The sequence below is a fragment of the Setaria italica genome, chromosome II, assembly GCF_000263155.2.
Source record: "Setaria italica strain Yugu1 chromosome II, Setaria_italica_v2.0, whole genome shotgun sequence".
NCBI classification, from domain to species: Eukaryota; Viridiplantae; Streptophyta; class Magnoliopsida; order Poales; family Poaceae; genus Setaria; species Setaria italica.
Window position 1 is genome coordinate 46,560,419 of NC_028451.1, and position 16,435 is coordinate 46,576,853.

Below are 16,435 nucleotides of genomic sequence, written 5' to 3' on the forward strand. Positions count from 1 at the left end.
GGCGACCCAAGGAGTAGATAAACCGGGACAGGCGTTGAACCGATTAATTTAGGAGCGCAGGAAGCTTCCTCTTTCTCGGCGTGGGCGCTGGGACAGGCAGAATCTTATTTTTATTTTTAATTAAGGTGGACAGACAGACTGATTTGATTGCTGATCAACGGTTACAATGTTTAGATCTTTAAAATGCGTCTGAGTTTTATATTTCGAGACGAACGCGGTGCAAAAGTAACAGAACACGTGTGAACGTGTGCCGCAAGCGACCAGAAGCTGGAACTCAGTTGTTCACTCGGGAACTCGGCGTCAGCCTCGCAACCGGTCTAGCTTTGACGCTGCCAGAAGCCAATGGACAAGACCCGCAGGCGAAACTGGGCTACTGTTGTTTTTTTTTTTACAGAGGGTTACTGGGTTTTGGTAAAAAGAAAAGGTGCCCTGCTTGACAAGAAACGGATTCATTGGCGATCCCATAAGCTGGCAGAGAAGTCAGCTATCATTTGAATGGCACAGCGCGTTGAATCCATTAGTTAACTCGCCATTCGCTGCTCTAAGACGCCATGGATCCGAATACTTTCACGTTTCCAGCTTTACTATTTGAATGCGAAGTTGCCGAAACTGGCACGTGGTCGACACGGAATCTTCCCCTCTACTGCAAGCAAACGAGATGGCTACTAGATCGTCCAGAAGCCCGTGAGCGCCAATGGCCGGTGGGGACGCCCGTTCCCACTCCAAGTTGCTGCTGTTGGGGAGCCCGGGACGAAGACGCGAGTGCATCATCGCCGATGGCACCTCGACTCGACACCCACCCGATCCGTGCAGCGTCAAATCGGCCAGGGAGCGCCGTATAAATGGCTCCGCCCTCCCGCACCCAGCCTCTCCCACCATTCCATTCCCACACAACCAGACCAATCACGAGCGGCCTCACAAAGACCCGTACAAACCAGATCCAGCAAAAGCAATCTTGTCTAGCAGCCACGAAGGAAGATTACCCTGTCGTCGGCCGTACAAGTGACCCCGCGCGCGGGCGCCATGGGTGCGGCGTGGATGGCCGCCGCGGCGGTGCTGGCGACCTGGGCGTTCAACGCGCTGGTGCACCTCGTCTGGCGCCCCCGCGCCGTCGCCCGGAGGCTGCGCGCGCAGGGCGTGCGCGGGCCGGGGTACCGGTTCTTCAACGGGAACTTCGGCGAGATCAGGCGGCTCCAAGCCGGGATCGCGGGCGCCACGCTGGGCGTCGGCGACCACGACTTCATCCCCATCGTGCACCCGCACCACCGCAATTGGATCTCGCTCTACGGTAAGTTGTTGATTGGCCTCGATCTGCTGTTGTTATTGCGCGGCGTGGCGAGCGAACGAACTAATTGATCACTCGATTGATCTGCAGGGCGGACGTTCTTGTACTGGAGCGGCGCGACGCCGAACGTGTTCTTGGGGGACGTGAACGTGGTCAGGCATGTGCTCTTCGACCGCACGGGGCTCTACCCCAAGAACCTCATGAACCCGCACCTCTGCCGCCTGCTCGGCAAGGGCCTCGTCCTCACCGACGGCGACGACTGGAAGCGCCACCGCAAGGTCGTGCACCCGGCATTCAGCATGGACAAGCTCAAGGTAACAAACTCAACGATAAGCACGTGTTCAGTTCAAGTGTTGTCTTTGTACCCTTTTTTTTTCAAAAGTCATCATCGGACGGACGTACGTGTGGACCTTTTCTTTCGGTTGTTGAGCCTCTTTCATCGCTTGAATGTTTGACAATGGCAGATGATGACGGAGACCATGTCCACCTGCGCTCGGTCGATGATGTCCGAGTGGGAGGCGCAGCTGGCAAAGGCCGGCGGCGTGGAGATCGAGCTGAGCAGGCAGTTCGAGGAGCTCACCGCCGACGTGATCTCGCACACGGCGTTCGGGAGCAGCTACAAGGAGGGGAGGCAGGTCTTCCTGGCGCAGAGGGAGCTCCAGATCCTCGCCTTCTCCACGGTTTTCAGTGTCCAGATCCCGGTGCTCAGGTACCTTCCAACGGAGAAGAATCGCAGGACATGGAAGCTGGACAAGCAGGTGAGGGGCATGCTAATGGACATCATCAAGAGCCGGCTCGCCACCAAGGACACCGCCGGCTACGGGAACGACCTGCTCGGCCTGATGCTGGAGGCGTGCGCGCCGGAGCACGGCGAGACCCCGGCGCTAAGCATGGACGAGATCATCGACGAGTGCAAGACGTTCTTCTTCGCGGGGCACGACACCACCTCGCACCTGCTCACCTGGGCCTCGTTCCTACTCAGCACGCACCCGGAATGGCAGGACAAGCTCCGGGAGGAGGTGCGACGGGAGTGTGGCGACGAGGAGCCCAACGGTGAGACGCTCAACAAGCTCAAGCTGGTGAACATGTTCCTCCTAGAGACCCTGCGGCTATATGCCCCAGTGTCCATTATTCAGAGGAAGGCGAGCTCGGACCTCGACATTGGCGGCATCCGGGTGCCCGAGGGCGCGATCTTGACGATTTCGATCGCGACGATCCACCGTGACAAGGAGGTTTGGGGTGAGGACGCTGATGAGTTCAGGCCGGAGAGGTTCGAGAACGGGGTGACGAGGGCGGCCAAGCACCCTAATGCATTACTGTCCTTCTCCAGCGGGCCAAGGTCGTGCATCGGGCAGAACTTCGCCATGATCGAGGCCAAGGCCGTGGTCGCCATGATCCTGCAGAGGTTCTCGCTCGAGCTGTCCCCCAAGTACGTGCACGCGCCCATGGATGTCATCACACTGCGGCCAAGGCATGGGCTTCCAATGCTCCTCAAGCGTCTGGAGGCGTAAAGAGTGATAAGAGTCGCGTGCTACGCATGCACGGAAAAAAAAATTTCCATTCAATTTTGTTTGATGTATAATATACTACATCCTATATGTATGTTTTAGATTATTACATGGATTGTAAAAGTTTTGAAGTTTCTGTTACATCACAATCAATTACTCAAAGTGGTAAAATGAGCTGAATAACAATGCTCAAAAGGGGAAGAATTAGCTCCATGATTAATTTGGATCAATTAATTTGAACATCAAAGACATGAAAGACATCAATACATCATAGTGATAATGTCTATGGCACCAACTTAGTGATGTGCTGGTGGAGTGCAACAGGCAAGTCTGCTGTTGTCGGCAGTCCGCCAGCGCCATTAGCCATTGATGTGAGGGTTTAGAGCTGAACCCAATAAATATAGCTCGCCCTTGCTTCGCCTACTTGTGTGTTGTTATCTGGCTTGTCCTTTTCTTAACAAGAAAAGCCTGTTAACTTTACAATTTGCTATGTTGTAGCTTTTGAAGAAGTTTGACATGAAACTATAAAATGTACGCCAAACATTATATGAAAAAATATTTTTGCAGTCCACCATTGATAATACGAGAGGCGCATCAAATTTTATTAATGTACTTTCTAGGAAGTGTTTATTTTAAAAAAATATATTTTGGAAAACTTCTCCGAAGGAACTTTAAAGAACATTTTTCTCGATTAAGGAAACTAACACGACTGGCTCCTGTCTTTCCTTTTTTGAAAAAAATCCTATTCCCCTATTTAGATTTTTAAAAAAACATTTTTGAAATATTTTTTGGAAAAAAAACTAAAAATGAATAAAAATATTAGAAAATTTTCCCAACAACTTACTAGGATTATTTTTCTAAAAATGTTTAAGAAGATTTTAAAATACATAAGTAAAATATATGCAAAACTTTTAAAATCTTTCTAGAAGAAATTAATTGGTTTCTTAATTCAAAATGTTTTAAAATGATAAAAGTCCTCATTGTACTTAAGAAAAGAGTGCATGAATCGGGTGTGAAAGGAAAAGAGTAATAGGACTGAGGAACGATAATGAATGGGAAGAAATATATGTTAATACCAACAATAATATATGTGTGAGCTAGAAAAAGTATGGGATCAACTATGATGAAACATAGAGAAAGAATCAGTGAATAGAGGAAAGCCAACATCCGACCAGAAAAGTGGAGTATACGATGATAAAGAAATCCATTTTGTAAATTACGTATAACTATAATAATACTAGCATTTAAGGCTCTCTCTAAGGAAATCAATTTGTACTTGCTTGCAAATATAGCAGAAGCCTTAGTCTTTAAGGAAAAAAGCAATAGTCCCTTTGGAAGTGCTTTGCTGCGCAGCGCTGCCGCTGCAGCTGCCAGCCTCCAAATCACTTTAGGAGCTGCAGCAAGGTGGCAGGCTAGTGCTGCGCATCTATGCTGGTTGGATTGCAGCTCTAAACAGTCGAACAGCTTTGCTTGGTGGTTGTTCATCTTTTTTAGTATAATATTTTTTTTCAAACACGGTACATACATAGACAGTTAGTTAAACCTATCCGCACACACTCTATGAATACACGCACGCAACTCTACCCTAGGAACACCTCCGAAAGACTAAGCTAGCAGATCTCTAGTGCCGGTTAATTCCTGGAATAAATCGAAAAATGCAAACTCATGGCGAGTCAATTGAACCTGGATTGGTAGGTTCCACCATAAAGAAGATGAGCCAGTTCGGTTTTCGTATACAATTTAGTTATTGTGAATTAGATTTTGGATGAGTCTTGTATAAGTCTTTTTATTCTTGATAGATATGAAAATATAACTACATGCTGAATTTTTTTATTTTTTACTAAAAATCTTGGGTATTTATTATATTTATTTGACATAGACTTTTATCTGGTTATTTCAATTCCAAAGCCATATGAAAACCGAAGTGCTAATTTTACATAATTATATTAACTGCTTGGATCCATTTTAGAACTTTAATTCTAACGTAATCTCCTTTTTAAAATTCATTTCTTGTTTCATCAATTTAGGTATATCTTTTAAGTTTAAAATTGTTTTGAAAAGAATAGGGAATATGTAGCACGGTTTTTGCGTCAGTCATTGAATGCGGTACTACCTTGTATGTTCACCCGCAATTGTGAAAATCTATGGCACAATAGATCTTGTTGACTCTTTTATCCTCTCCCTCATTGTACCCTACCAATTGTATTAAGAGTCTGTTTGGTAGAGCTCCATCTGATTGATTCTTTATGGGAGCTAATTCTTTGAGAGAAGTGATTCTTTAGCTAAAAGTGGTTCTCTTTGATTCTCTAGCATAAACTCTTAAAATGAGGATGGATAATCACTTGACAGAATCAGGAGAAGCTACTTTTTTCAGCTTCCAGCCTCTTAGTTTATTTTAGAGAATCACTTCACAGAATCAGTAGAGAATCACTTCTCTCGAAAAAAACTGTTTGGCAGAGATTTTGTAGGAATCAACAGAGAATCAGCTTTGAGAGCTCTGCCAAATGCACCCTAACACCAATTTGATATGGTGCCTATACATTGCACTCTTGAGTTAATTGTTGTAGAAGCATTGCCCCACAACGCTTTGTCTCCAACTTTGGTTGGAATAAAGCGTAAGCCACGTAAAGTGGAGTTTATAGTTTACTTGTTTCGGTCATCATATGGTTATGTTTTACATGAATTGTTAGTCCTTTTTTAGGTCTTTCTCTTATGAACATATATCAAAAAATACTGCATATTGATTAGTTTACTTTTCTTACTAATAAATTTTGTATTTATTATATGCATTTGATATAGTTTAGTTAATTATGAATCCATATGATAACTAAATTGTTAAATTTTTTATTTTTTATTGTTTTGCTAGAGTTACCCTAGATATTCAGTTATACTTGCTTTTATAGCATTTAAATTCATTTAATATTCATAAACTTTTATAAATAAATTTTTTAATTAAATTGTTTAGAAAATTATAGGGAATATAACCTTGGGACACACCACAAACAGTTTGTCGTCGGTCTTTTTCGTCCCTCTAGGAAAATTGATTTCTTCTCTATTTTTTTCTTGGCCTTTCTCGTGCGAGCGAATTTTTGGTTGGGGTTAAAAAAAATCACCTCGTCTATCACCATAACTAAAGCACAGGTTAAGGTTCGACCAAGGTCACAGCTGTGGTTGGTTTGGGCCCTCCTACTTGGGATAGTTGCTGCAATCACCAGGTAGTCTCACAACGGTTACGGACCCTGTGTAAGGGTGGAGCAGAAGTTCAGGGATTTTCTTAGCCTATGTGAGGTCTTCTCTTAGCAAAAAGCACAGGGCTATCTTACCTCCCGTAGGTTAAATTTTTTTTCTTCGGGCCGTCGTTTGGATGGCAACTCAATAAGGGCACATTGAATCTACTCGGCTTCTCCCCCTTATCACAACACACTAATTTTATGAACACTGATTTGCTCTTGCCCTTATACATTAGGCATTTGAGGTAATTATTGTTGGGGCGTTGTCCCAGGATGCTTTGTCTACAACTTCGGCAACCTTAGATGTTCTTTTATTTCTCTTCTTCTACTTTTCAATGACCCCATTTGCTTTCTTTAATGCCTCGGATCTAGAAGAGTGATGCACAGTGGGCAGCGAATGGTCGCTAATCCATTTGTGCCAGGATCTAGGAGGCTAGATGTGAAGGATGTAAACATTGCCGACACTTGCTCAGACCCATTGCAAAGACGCTTGTTTGGCCAACACGACTTCACATGGCGAGGCTGCTTGCCCGACACATGGTTTCTAGCAATGCCTTGGATGGAATTCGGCTAGCTGAACATGGTGGTAGAGCTCCTTGCATCTCACCCTATTTTTGTTACCTACCTCGTATGATTTATCAAAATAATCCGTTCGTTTTGAGGCTAAACTTTATTTTAAGTTAGAATCACATTATATATGACACTTTAAGTATTAAAATAATTAATATATGTGGTTTATTGAGGCAATGCTAGATGTTGATTTTGCAATAAGTTAACTTGAATAAGACAACTATATGTAACAACCTTGATCCGCCTTCTTTCATTCTTTTTAATTCACAAACTTTTGATTGCATAGCTTATGGGTGGAAAATAAGAAAAACCTACAAGGACTCAGGCAATTGACTGAGGGCTACGTACACCTAGAACTCAGCATCATCTTCAAAAAAACTTCACACACCTTCCTCTTCTAAGCACCAGTAAGCAAGGGTGAGTACACTTATGGTTGGTACTTAGCAAGACCACAAGAAATAACCAAAATAAATGATTTAAGTCCATCTTCAAGTTTAATTAATCACGTGAGGGTTCAGGCCTCTCTTGACTGTGAGCATGGCTAATATATCATTTTTACACTCTGCAGAGGTTGTAAACTTTCACCATAAGTCGTGTAAAAGTTCAAGAGAACTTTAGACCCAACCATGATGTGCAAAAGTAGGCACTTATCACACTACCGAGGTGTGACTGCATAGGGACGCTACGAGGCCTTTACAAAGATTTCCTAGTAGTAGTAGTTCGCTAAGGTTTCGACAGTTGCGTGTGCATAACCCTACCCTAAGGTGAGTATCTACAAAGATAATACCACTCAAAGTAGCCGAGCTATACCCTATCACAAGACCCCCTCTTGCCCTTTCGGTAAGACCACCACAAACCAAAGTCTCTAATTAATTAGCCAAGACCAGAGTCCGGTTGTCTTATGGTTGTACTGTTTTCCTGGGTGGTCATTTCATGTTCCAATTAATATATGATATTCTTGTAAATAAGCATAGATAGAGGGATGGTTAGGGACACTTGCCTTTCTACAATGAAAAGTTACTCTTACTGCTCTTTTAGCTCTTGCTCTCTTGAAACTCTTAATCTTCAAATCTTTCGAACAACAATCCTTCTACTCGAAGCAATCACCGATACAAACATACAAGCAAACAAATAATTACAACTAAGAACAAAACATCAAAACAAAAGAAAAGATTTAAAAGAGCGTACTAAAGGATAGGGTTCGATTCTAGGATCACGCGAGCGCAAGGTACTAAGGTTGAAAAGGTACAGCTATCGAGAGATTTGGATTATATAAAAGAAAAGATAAGAGCTACACGCTTCATTTATTTTAGTTGAGAAAAATAATGTAAAGATATTTGAGAGAAATATGAAATTAAGCAAGTTATATTTATATATGAAAAGACGATGTAGAACTTAGTCAAATTTTATTTACAAATATTCAAGTACAATTTATGCAAATAAACATTTTAATTTGAAAATAAAGTATATGTAAACATCTAAGCACATAGCTTTATGATTCGGGTTGAACTAACCAAATATAATCCAAAACACATTTATATTTACTTTTTGTCAAATTAACATTTAATAAGGAAAACCCGAGATATAACCTATGTACCTTTTATTCATAAAACAAATTAAATAAACATTAATCAAATTGAGTCTAATTTATAAAAAGCCGAGGTATAACTCTAATTAGCTCTAATTAGCTTTTAATTGGAAGAGTTATTTAATTAAACATTAACCAAATTTTGCATTATTTATGAAAATGTGGGGTTGAACTCTAATTAGATTTCAATTAGAAAAGCAAGTATATAAGTATTTAATCATATTGATATTTTAAATAAATTATAAAATAGAGAATATGATCAACATTGCTTGTAATGCATAATTTAAGTTGATATGAATCTAACACAATAAGAACCGATTTAAACGGAGCTAAAATGTGAAATCTATGAATTAAACAAGGTTCTAAGGACCTAATCGTGATTAACCCTAGATAACAGAGGCCAGCAAGGAAGATAGGCAAGACACAGTTAATAGTGCTTGCAAAAATCCCAAAGGATAGGGTTAGATCTGTTAAAGATCATGGTTTGGGCTAGGTTGAAAGGACCTAATCTATTTAGGGGCTTAACTGCGAAAACCAAGGGCTTAAATGCATTAAAAACTTAAACTTGACTGGATCTCGGGATTATGACTCTTCTCAGGGTCTAAACCACAAAAGGGCTTATCTTCTTCCTCACCTATCCACTTGGCCGGATAGACTAGCTGGCGGCGGCGGCCGGGGCCGGGGCGGCACGCGCGGCCGCGGTGCTCATCGGCGGCACTAGGCGCAGGGGCACGTGAGACGGCCGGGGAAGGCAGCGACGCAGGGCGGCGCGGCGCTGGTGGAGGCGTGGCCCAGGAGGCTGGACGGCGGCGGTGATGCGGTGCAGGCCAACCGACGGCGCGAGGCGAGTAGGGGCGAGCGCGGCGCAGGCGAGCGTGGACGGCAGGGGCGTAGGGCGAGCGCGGGCGGAGGTTTTATAGGCGCGCACGCCGAGGTGGCGACGGCGACAGCAAGCCCGATGGGCTTGGCGGGCTGGAGTGGGTCGGGCCCACGAGCTCGGTCCGATAGGATAGAGAAGATTTCTTCTTTTTTTCAGAATTCATTTCCCGTGTAAATAAAAATCTAGAAAATCTAGATAATTCATTTAAGCCACGAAAAATATTCTGAAAATCCCAAAAATTCTACGAAAATTCCTAGAGATAGATTGGGATACGAGGAGTCCAAATCAAATACTTGGAGCTCGTGAAAAGGATTCTAGAGCCTTCCAAAAATTAGATTTAGCTCTAGGAAAAGGAGAATAAATTCCAGAAAAAAACTGAAAAATTCTCAGAAGGGTCTAGACATTGTCTAAACACATATTAAAAATTCTTAGAATGCAACACACAAAACAATCTTATTTAATTTAGAAAAATAATCAATTATTTTTCCTATACTAAATTTTATGTTAAGAAAAATAAATGTTGAGAAAATTTTAAAAGCGTGTCGCTGCCGTGGATAAGGGGCAACACATACGCAAAAGCAACTATGGCACACGGCAAACTGTGCGTGGACATGAGCTACTTTGGCAGGCTTTTGAGTACCACGTTCTTGCCATATTAATTCTTTTAGACATATAACGCAAAGCTTAATATATATGGCATATATAAGTGATTTGGTCCTAATCTGTATAGATATTAGGTTGTATTTTTTAATCTGAACTTAGTATATTATTACCCATATTTGACATGGATTTTTTGGATAGTCTAGACCGTTAGATCTTCATAAAATCCAATATTATATATTATTTATCTTTTTTAGATTAACGTGGTAATTTTCTTGACTCCCTCGGAGAACGTACCATTGTTAAGATATTAAATTTTGCGGTAACTGGTAAGACGAAAGACGAAACAGTGACTGAAATCTAGAAGTTCTATGCACTCCCATGTTGTCAGCACTTAAAAACGTACCATTGTATTAAGATAAAGTTGACGGCTTGATGCCCATGTAATTGAGGCTTCTAGAATGCAAAAGCGACCCAGGGAAGATACTCCTCTCGGATTCAGATGTCCCTATCGTCGATGGCATCAGAACCTACGTCAGCGTCTGCACGCTTGTTCGGAGCTGCAGGCTGGCACGCACTGCAGTCCTTAGTCTCCACGTGCCCCGCTTCACAGCCTCCTTTCTAGAAGCAATATCAGCTCAAAAGGCCGAGAGTACCCTGTTTGACAAGCAATGGATTCTTGAAAGATTCACGTAGAGGTCAATTTGAAAAGGTCAGCCATGAACCGGTGCTGTTGCCTCGATTAGTGAACGTGTACGCAAGCAGCTTCCTTCCTTTATCCCCTTTCGGACGTTTTGGTAACAGAACTGCTGATTGCACGTGCATGTGTTATTTTTATCAACTCGAGCATAAATAGGCTGTGAACCTGAATTATTGTCTGCACGTGTCAGCACGACTTACATGCCGTAACGAACTAACGATATTGAAACGTGATGACTGGAGTAAACTAATCATGCGTCATTCCAAGGTCCAGCGTAAGATTGCTAGATCTTCCAGAAACCGGAGGCGCGACGCGGCTTCTCTTCTCCATGTGGTGGGTGTGGACGTCCAAGCGGCCAGTTTCCCCACTACCAAAGTTGTCGCAGGTCTGGACGAAAACTCGCATGCGTCACCGCTGATCTCACCCGACAAGGCGACAACCCCCGCGCGTGCCCACCAAGCAGCTCGGCGACTCGAAGGTCAAACGGACGGCCAGCCAGCCAAACACGCCGTATAAATACCACCTCCCCCTCCACACTTCAGCCTCACCATTCCACAAGAACAAGCACGACCTCCTCCTCGATCAAGTCCCAGCAGCAAGAAACCAAGGCGATCAACAAGATTTCCTTCTCTTCCGTACGAGCAGACTCGATCTGACTTACTAGAAGAACTCGGAACTCTGAAGAGAGAGTGACCGCCGCCATGGGTGTGGCATGGATGGTGGCCGCCGCCGTCGCGGCGGTGCTGGCGTCGTGGGCGTTCAACGCGCTGGTGCACCTCGTCTGGCGCCCCCACGCCGTCACCAGGCGGCTCCGCGCGCAGGGCCTGCGCGGGCCGGCATACAGGTTCTTCTCCGGGAACCTCGGCGACATCAAGCGGCTCCGCGCCGAGGGCGCCGGCGTCACCCTGGACGTCGGCGACCACGACTTCATCCCCATGGTGCAGCCGCACTTCCGCAAGTGGATCTCCCTCTACGGTACGTCACCGGCGTCCTGCTGCTCGAGCTCGATCGATCGATCACGTCGTTGCATTCGTTCTGTGTTCTTACGCGGTGATGATCAAATGATGTGTGCAGGGCGGACGTTCGTGTACTGGACTGGCGCGAGGCCGAACGTGTGCGTGGCGGACGTGAACGTCGTCAAGCAGGTGCTCTTCGACCGCACCGGGCTCTACCCCAAGAACCTCATGAACCCGCACATCTCCCGCCTGCTCGGCAAGGGCCTCGTCCTCACCGACGGTGACGACTGGAAGCGCCACCGCAAGGTCGTGCACCCGGCATTCAGCATGGACAAGCTCAAGGTAGGAATACGCCACGTGTTTAACGTGCTGTATTTGGACTCAAAAGTTTCTCTTGTCAGACGTACGTGTGGGACTCTATCTCATCAGATGTTATTTGACATTGCGGCAGATGATGACGGCGACCATGTCGGACTGCGCTCAGTCGATGATGTCCGAGTGGCAGGCACAGCTGGCGAAGGGCGGCGACGTCGAGGTCGAGCTGAGCAGGCGGTTCGAGGAGCTCACCGCCGATGTGATCTCGCACACGGCGTTCGGGAGCAGCTACGTCCAGGGGAAGAAAGTCTTCCTGGCGCAGAGGGAGCTCCAGTTCCTCGCCTTCTCCACCGTGTTCGACGTCCAGATCCCGGCGTTCAGGTACCTCCCAACCGAGAAGAACCTCACGACATGGAAGCTGGACAGGCAGGTGAGGGGAATGCTCATGGACATCATCAAGAGCCGTCTCGCCGCCAAGGACACCGCAGGGTACGGGAACGACCTGCTCGGGCTGATGCTGGAGGCGTGCGCGCCGGAGCACGGCGAGGCCCCGCTCCTGAGCATGGACGAGATCATCGACGAGTGCAAGACCTTCTTCTTCGCGGGGCACGACACCACCTCGCACCTGCTCACCTGGGCCACGTTCCTGTTGAGCACGCACCCGGAGTGGCAGGACAGGCTCCGGGAGGAGGTGCGGCGGGAGTGCGGCGATGAGGTCCCCACCGGCGACGCGCTCAACAAGTTGAAGGAGGTCAATATGTTCCTCCTGGAGACACTGCGGCTATACGGTCCGGTGTCGTCGATACAGCGGAAGGCGGGCTCCGACCTCGACCTTGGTGGCGTCCAGGTGCCCGAGGGCGCGATCTTGACGATCCCAATCGCGACAATCCACCGCGACAAGGATGTCTGGGGCGAGGACGCAGGTGAGTTCAGGCCCGAGAGGTTCGAGAACGGGGTGACGAGGGCGGCTAAGCACCCCAATGCATTGTTGTCTTTCTCCAGCGGGCCGAGGTCGTGCATTGGGCAGAATTTCGCCATGATCGAGGCCAAGGCCGTGGTCGCCATGATCCTGCAGAAGTTCGTCCTCGAGCTGTCCCCCAAGTATGTCCACGCGCCCATGGACGTGCTCACGCTGCGGCCCAGGCACGGGCTACCAATGATCCTCAAGCACTTGTAGGTGTACGAGTGACTAGAAGTATCAAGCATGCTGTGTATCATATACGTAGCGTATTGTATTTGTTGACTATTTTTTTCTTTTTTTTTTCTCTATGGTGTACTACTACACATATGTATTATTTAATTATTTATTTTGCTTGCTGCTGATTAGATCCATCCCATCACAACTTTCTTAATCTATCTATATATTATATTATTATATACTACTAATAAACGAGTAGTAATTCACCTTGACGCTCCGTCGGCGATCGCGTCGGACGTCGTCGCCCCTGCAATATTCGTCCCGCCGCTTCAACGATAGCATCGTCCGATTCAACGGAAGACACGAGATAACGCGGTCTGAGAGGTGCTTGACCAACGATATGCGTATAGCTGAGAACGCGGTCTGCTTCCTGCCACTTCGAGACCAGCTGCCGCCCTTCGATGCCGGCCATTGTCCAGTGCCTCAGGTCTTCCCTCGTGGCTTCCCACGCTTTGCTAGCCGGCGAGCTCCATTACCTCGCGGACACTACCGGCGAGCCGGCGAGGTCGCCATCTGCTTCGGCTCTACCGATACGGACGACGACGCGAGTTCGCTGTCCGCTTGTCGCGGAGTCCGCCGCCTCGCCGGCGACGAGGACCACGATGTGCAAACATTCGAGCGTGATCTGCACGCCACAAGTGAGCATGCTGCCTGCGTCACTTGTGCCCGTGCAGATCACCGCGTTGAACTCCTGCCGAACAACGCCACCTGGAGAGGCCTCTCCCTCTCAAGCTCAGCAAGATGGACAAACTTCTCGGGTAACGCGCTGCAGGGTGCGGTCCCGGTTCCCGGCGTCCGTCGCGGCGCTACCGTTTCTGCAGGTGCTCGACGTCTCGCTCCAGTCATCAGATGAGGAGTTGGATAGAGTCCGGATCGGAGGCTCCTCTCTCCTTTCTTTGTTGCCCCCGGCCTGAGCTTTGTCAGAATACCCCGCTCGTCGGTTGCTCGTTCCAACAAGGTTACAAGAGGATCAGTGGCTGGACAAATATTTAGAAACAGTGAGAGCGGGTCCCCCTGCCGTAGGCCTCGGCGGCTCGATCGGCCGTGCGTGCGATAAATATGATCGGCCCGGGAGGTGAGCCAGTGCCCATCGTACGTGCGGGGAAGCCTAGTCGCTGCAGTAGTTCAAGTAGGTAATCCCATCCCAACTTCCCAAGGAATCGAAAGCATAGGCAATGTCAAGTTCGATCGGCAATGCCGGGGTGCCCGTCTTCCCGATCTGTGGAAATACCTCGCTCTGGTTGTTGGAGATCAGACAGTTCATAAAGGCCTGCTCGCAGCCGGAGAGCAAGCACTTTGGCACAATATACCATGCATAAACTGAATGAGCGACAGTCTGTGATGATCTTGCCTGCGCCTTCCTTGCGCACCCATTTGGAAGCGCTGGATCGTCCTTTTGGAAGCAGGAATCGCTATTGCCACTGAGAGGTGTCAGCGTCAACCATATGCATTTGGAGTTTTGGATACTTCTCTTCAACTTCCAAGTGCGGCCTTATCAACTGAAAGTCTGAAACATATCAGAATAATAGGATGTTTATTTTCACTGGAGTCTCAAAGTACATTATTTGTCCCATATTTCCGGAAAAGTAACGTTGAGGTTCTAAAAGTCTGAGTTTCTGTAGATTTGTAAAAAAATATTTATTGGGCTACAACTCGTTCTACAACTATATGTCCTGGGACCAATTAAGCGGGCGGCTGCGGAAGGGGGCAGCCGGGCAAGAAGCAAGCGAACAAGTTTGGTGTCGTCTTCGCATACCACAATGCAAGGTGAGCTTTTTCCACCCCCTGTTTTGGTGGGTTTTTTGAGGCTCGTTGGGAGATCGTTGCCGGGTGGGATTCGAGTTCACAGATGCGCATGGTGGGATTGTTGTGGTCAAGTGCAAGGAGTTCAATTGGGCTTTTTTGCGCATAAAAGATGCCATTTTTGAGAGCATTCATGTGCGTGCCCATGGATCCTGATTGAATCTGATGCAAACCGCTGCCTCGATTGTTCCATGGCGCAGTGTGTGATACCGGGACTCGCATTTTTAACCCTCCGAAGTTGTTGCTTCCTTCTTCCAAACCAAAAAAAAGTGTTGTTTTTAGGCCTGTTCTCGGGCGCGATTTTGTGGATTGATGAATCCGTTGCAAACCCACGGCGCGTGAGCGTTATGGCTAGGCTGGTGGCTCACGTGAGAGAAGATCTAAGGTAAAACTCTGGCCAGGCCTCTCTTTCTCGCCGGTATGGGCAGGTGCCGCCCTGTGGGCCGTCGCCGGCCGTACTGCCGTGGCATGGCACCTTCGTCGTCATCGTTAGGTCGCCCGTAGTGCAGCCCAATACGGCCCAAACGCATGCCGACCCAGCTCAAAGAGGGAAAATGGGCTGGTAGGCAACTTGAGCATTGGTTTCTTTTTTTTTTCCGGGTAGTGTGCGCATTAGTTTCATAGAGGAAGGTGGACTGCATCACATATTTCAATGGTGTTTGTTACAGCGCGTCTTGTGACTAGGCTGATCGTCCATCTGCTTGGGCTCTGCTGCCCTTATCATGAGGATTTTAACGTAAGCACATTTACATTGTGTTATTCATTACACGCATGGGTACGGTGTAATTTTACGGTGTTCAAGTTCTAACTGATGCTATGTCATATATATTCCAAAGTATCCCAATCGTCGAATGCGACATCTCCCAATGATTGCATGCTTACCTCACTACCATGCCGCGCAAGAAGCAGCAAAAGAAGAAGATATCACCATTTTTTATTGGTTATCACCATGATATACTAGTTACTCCCCTGCTCAATCCTCATACCAAGCTGAGTAGTCACCATATCATCCGGTTGACAAATGAAGATGATGGGAGATACCGTGTAGACTTATTAATATGAGATACCGATCTGTATTTTCTCGTGTAGACTTATTGATACGAGATATGAGAGGAGGTGTTGACTGAAGATGAGATACAACAGGGGAGGATTAGGGGATGAGGTCGCTGGCATAGATTCCAGAATGACATGGTACCAAACTTGTTGAATGCACGGGATATTGGCATTAGCTGCTCCTATGGCAAGAGGTTAGTGCACATTTTAATTGCTTAATTACATGGTTGGTTCCCATGGCATTCTCATCTACAGTGACGATGTCAAACCAGGAGGAGCATTAGCACTTGAGAACATCTTCTATACTTTAGGAGGGTTAGTTGATGATGATGTCGTGGGAGCGGATGTCAAGAGGGTTGCGCAATGGCTATGTTCTGTGAGCCGTTGCAGTTGCAATCCATGTTCAATGAGATATCTCGCCGAATCCAAGATGGAAGCCCACCGGGTACCCTACGCGACAATTTATGGGACAAGATCAAGCAGTGGAGCCACTTGTGTGTGTGGTAGCTCTGAGGTACCGCGTGGGTAATCGTCTGCAGGCCAATATCGATTTGGCAAATCGGTGCCTGGAGGAGCACGGACTTGCGAGGGTTGATCATCTAGTAGGGTCAAACGGAGAGATTGTCTTGATTAAGATTAAAAAAGACTTCTTAGGACTCACTCTTGCGGAATTAGAAGAACTTTTGAAGCAGAACGGACTTGGCCATGGCAAAGACCCTGGTTTTGAACAAAATTGAATGTATTCTAGA

General features: G+C 46.7%; 2 protein-coding genes across 2 annotated transcripts; both read left to right on the forward strand.

Moving 5' to 3' along the window:
• Nucleotides 1-742: 742 nt before the first annotated feature.
• LOC101783586 (cytochrome P450 709B2) lies at nucleotides 743-3,023 on the forward strand. The gene is made up of 3 exons (XM_004958385.4): nucleotides 743-1,288; nucleotides 1,376-1,599; nucleotides 1,750-3,023. Exons 1-3 carry the CDS (start codon nucleotides 1,024-1,026, stop codon nucleotides 2,794-2,796), a joined length of 1,536 nt encoding a protein of 511 aa, XP_004958442.1. The 5' UTR covers nucleotides 743-1,023; the 3' UTR covers nucleotides 2,797-3,023.
• Nucleotides 3,024-10,922: 7,899 nt separating this feature from the next.
• LOC101783984 (cytochrome P450 709B2) lies at nucleotides 10,923-12,964 on the forward strand. The gene is made up of 3 exons (XM_004958386.2): nucleotides 10,923-11,336; nucleotides 11,436-11,659; nucleotides 11,769-12,964. Exons 1-3 carry the CDS (start codon nucleotides 11,063-11,065, stop codon nucleotides 12,807-12,809), a joined length of 1,539 nt encoding a protein of 512 aa, XP_004958443.1. The 5' UTR covers nucleotides 10,923-11,062; the 3' UTR covers nucleotides 12,810-12,964.
• Nucleotides 12,965-16,435: the final 3,471 nt, after the last annotated feature.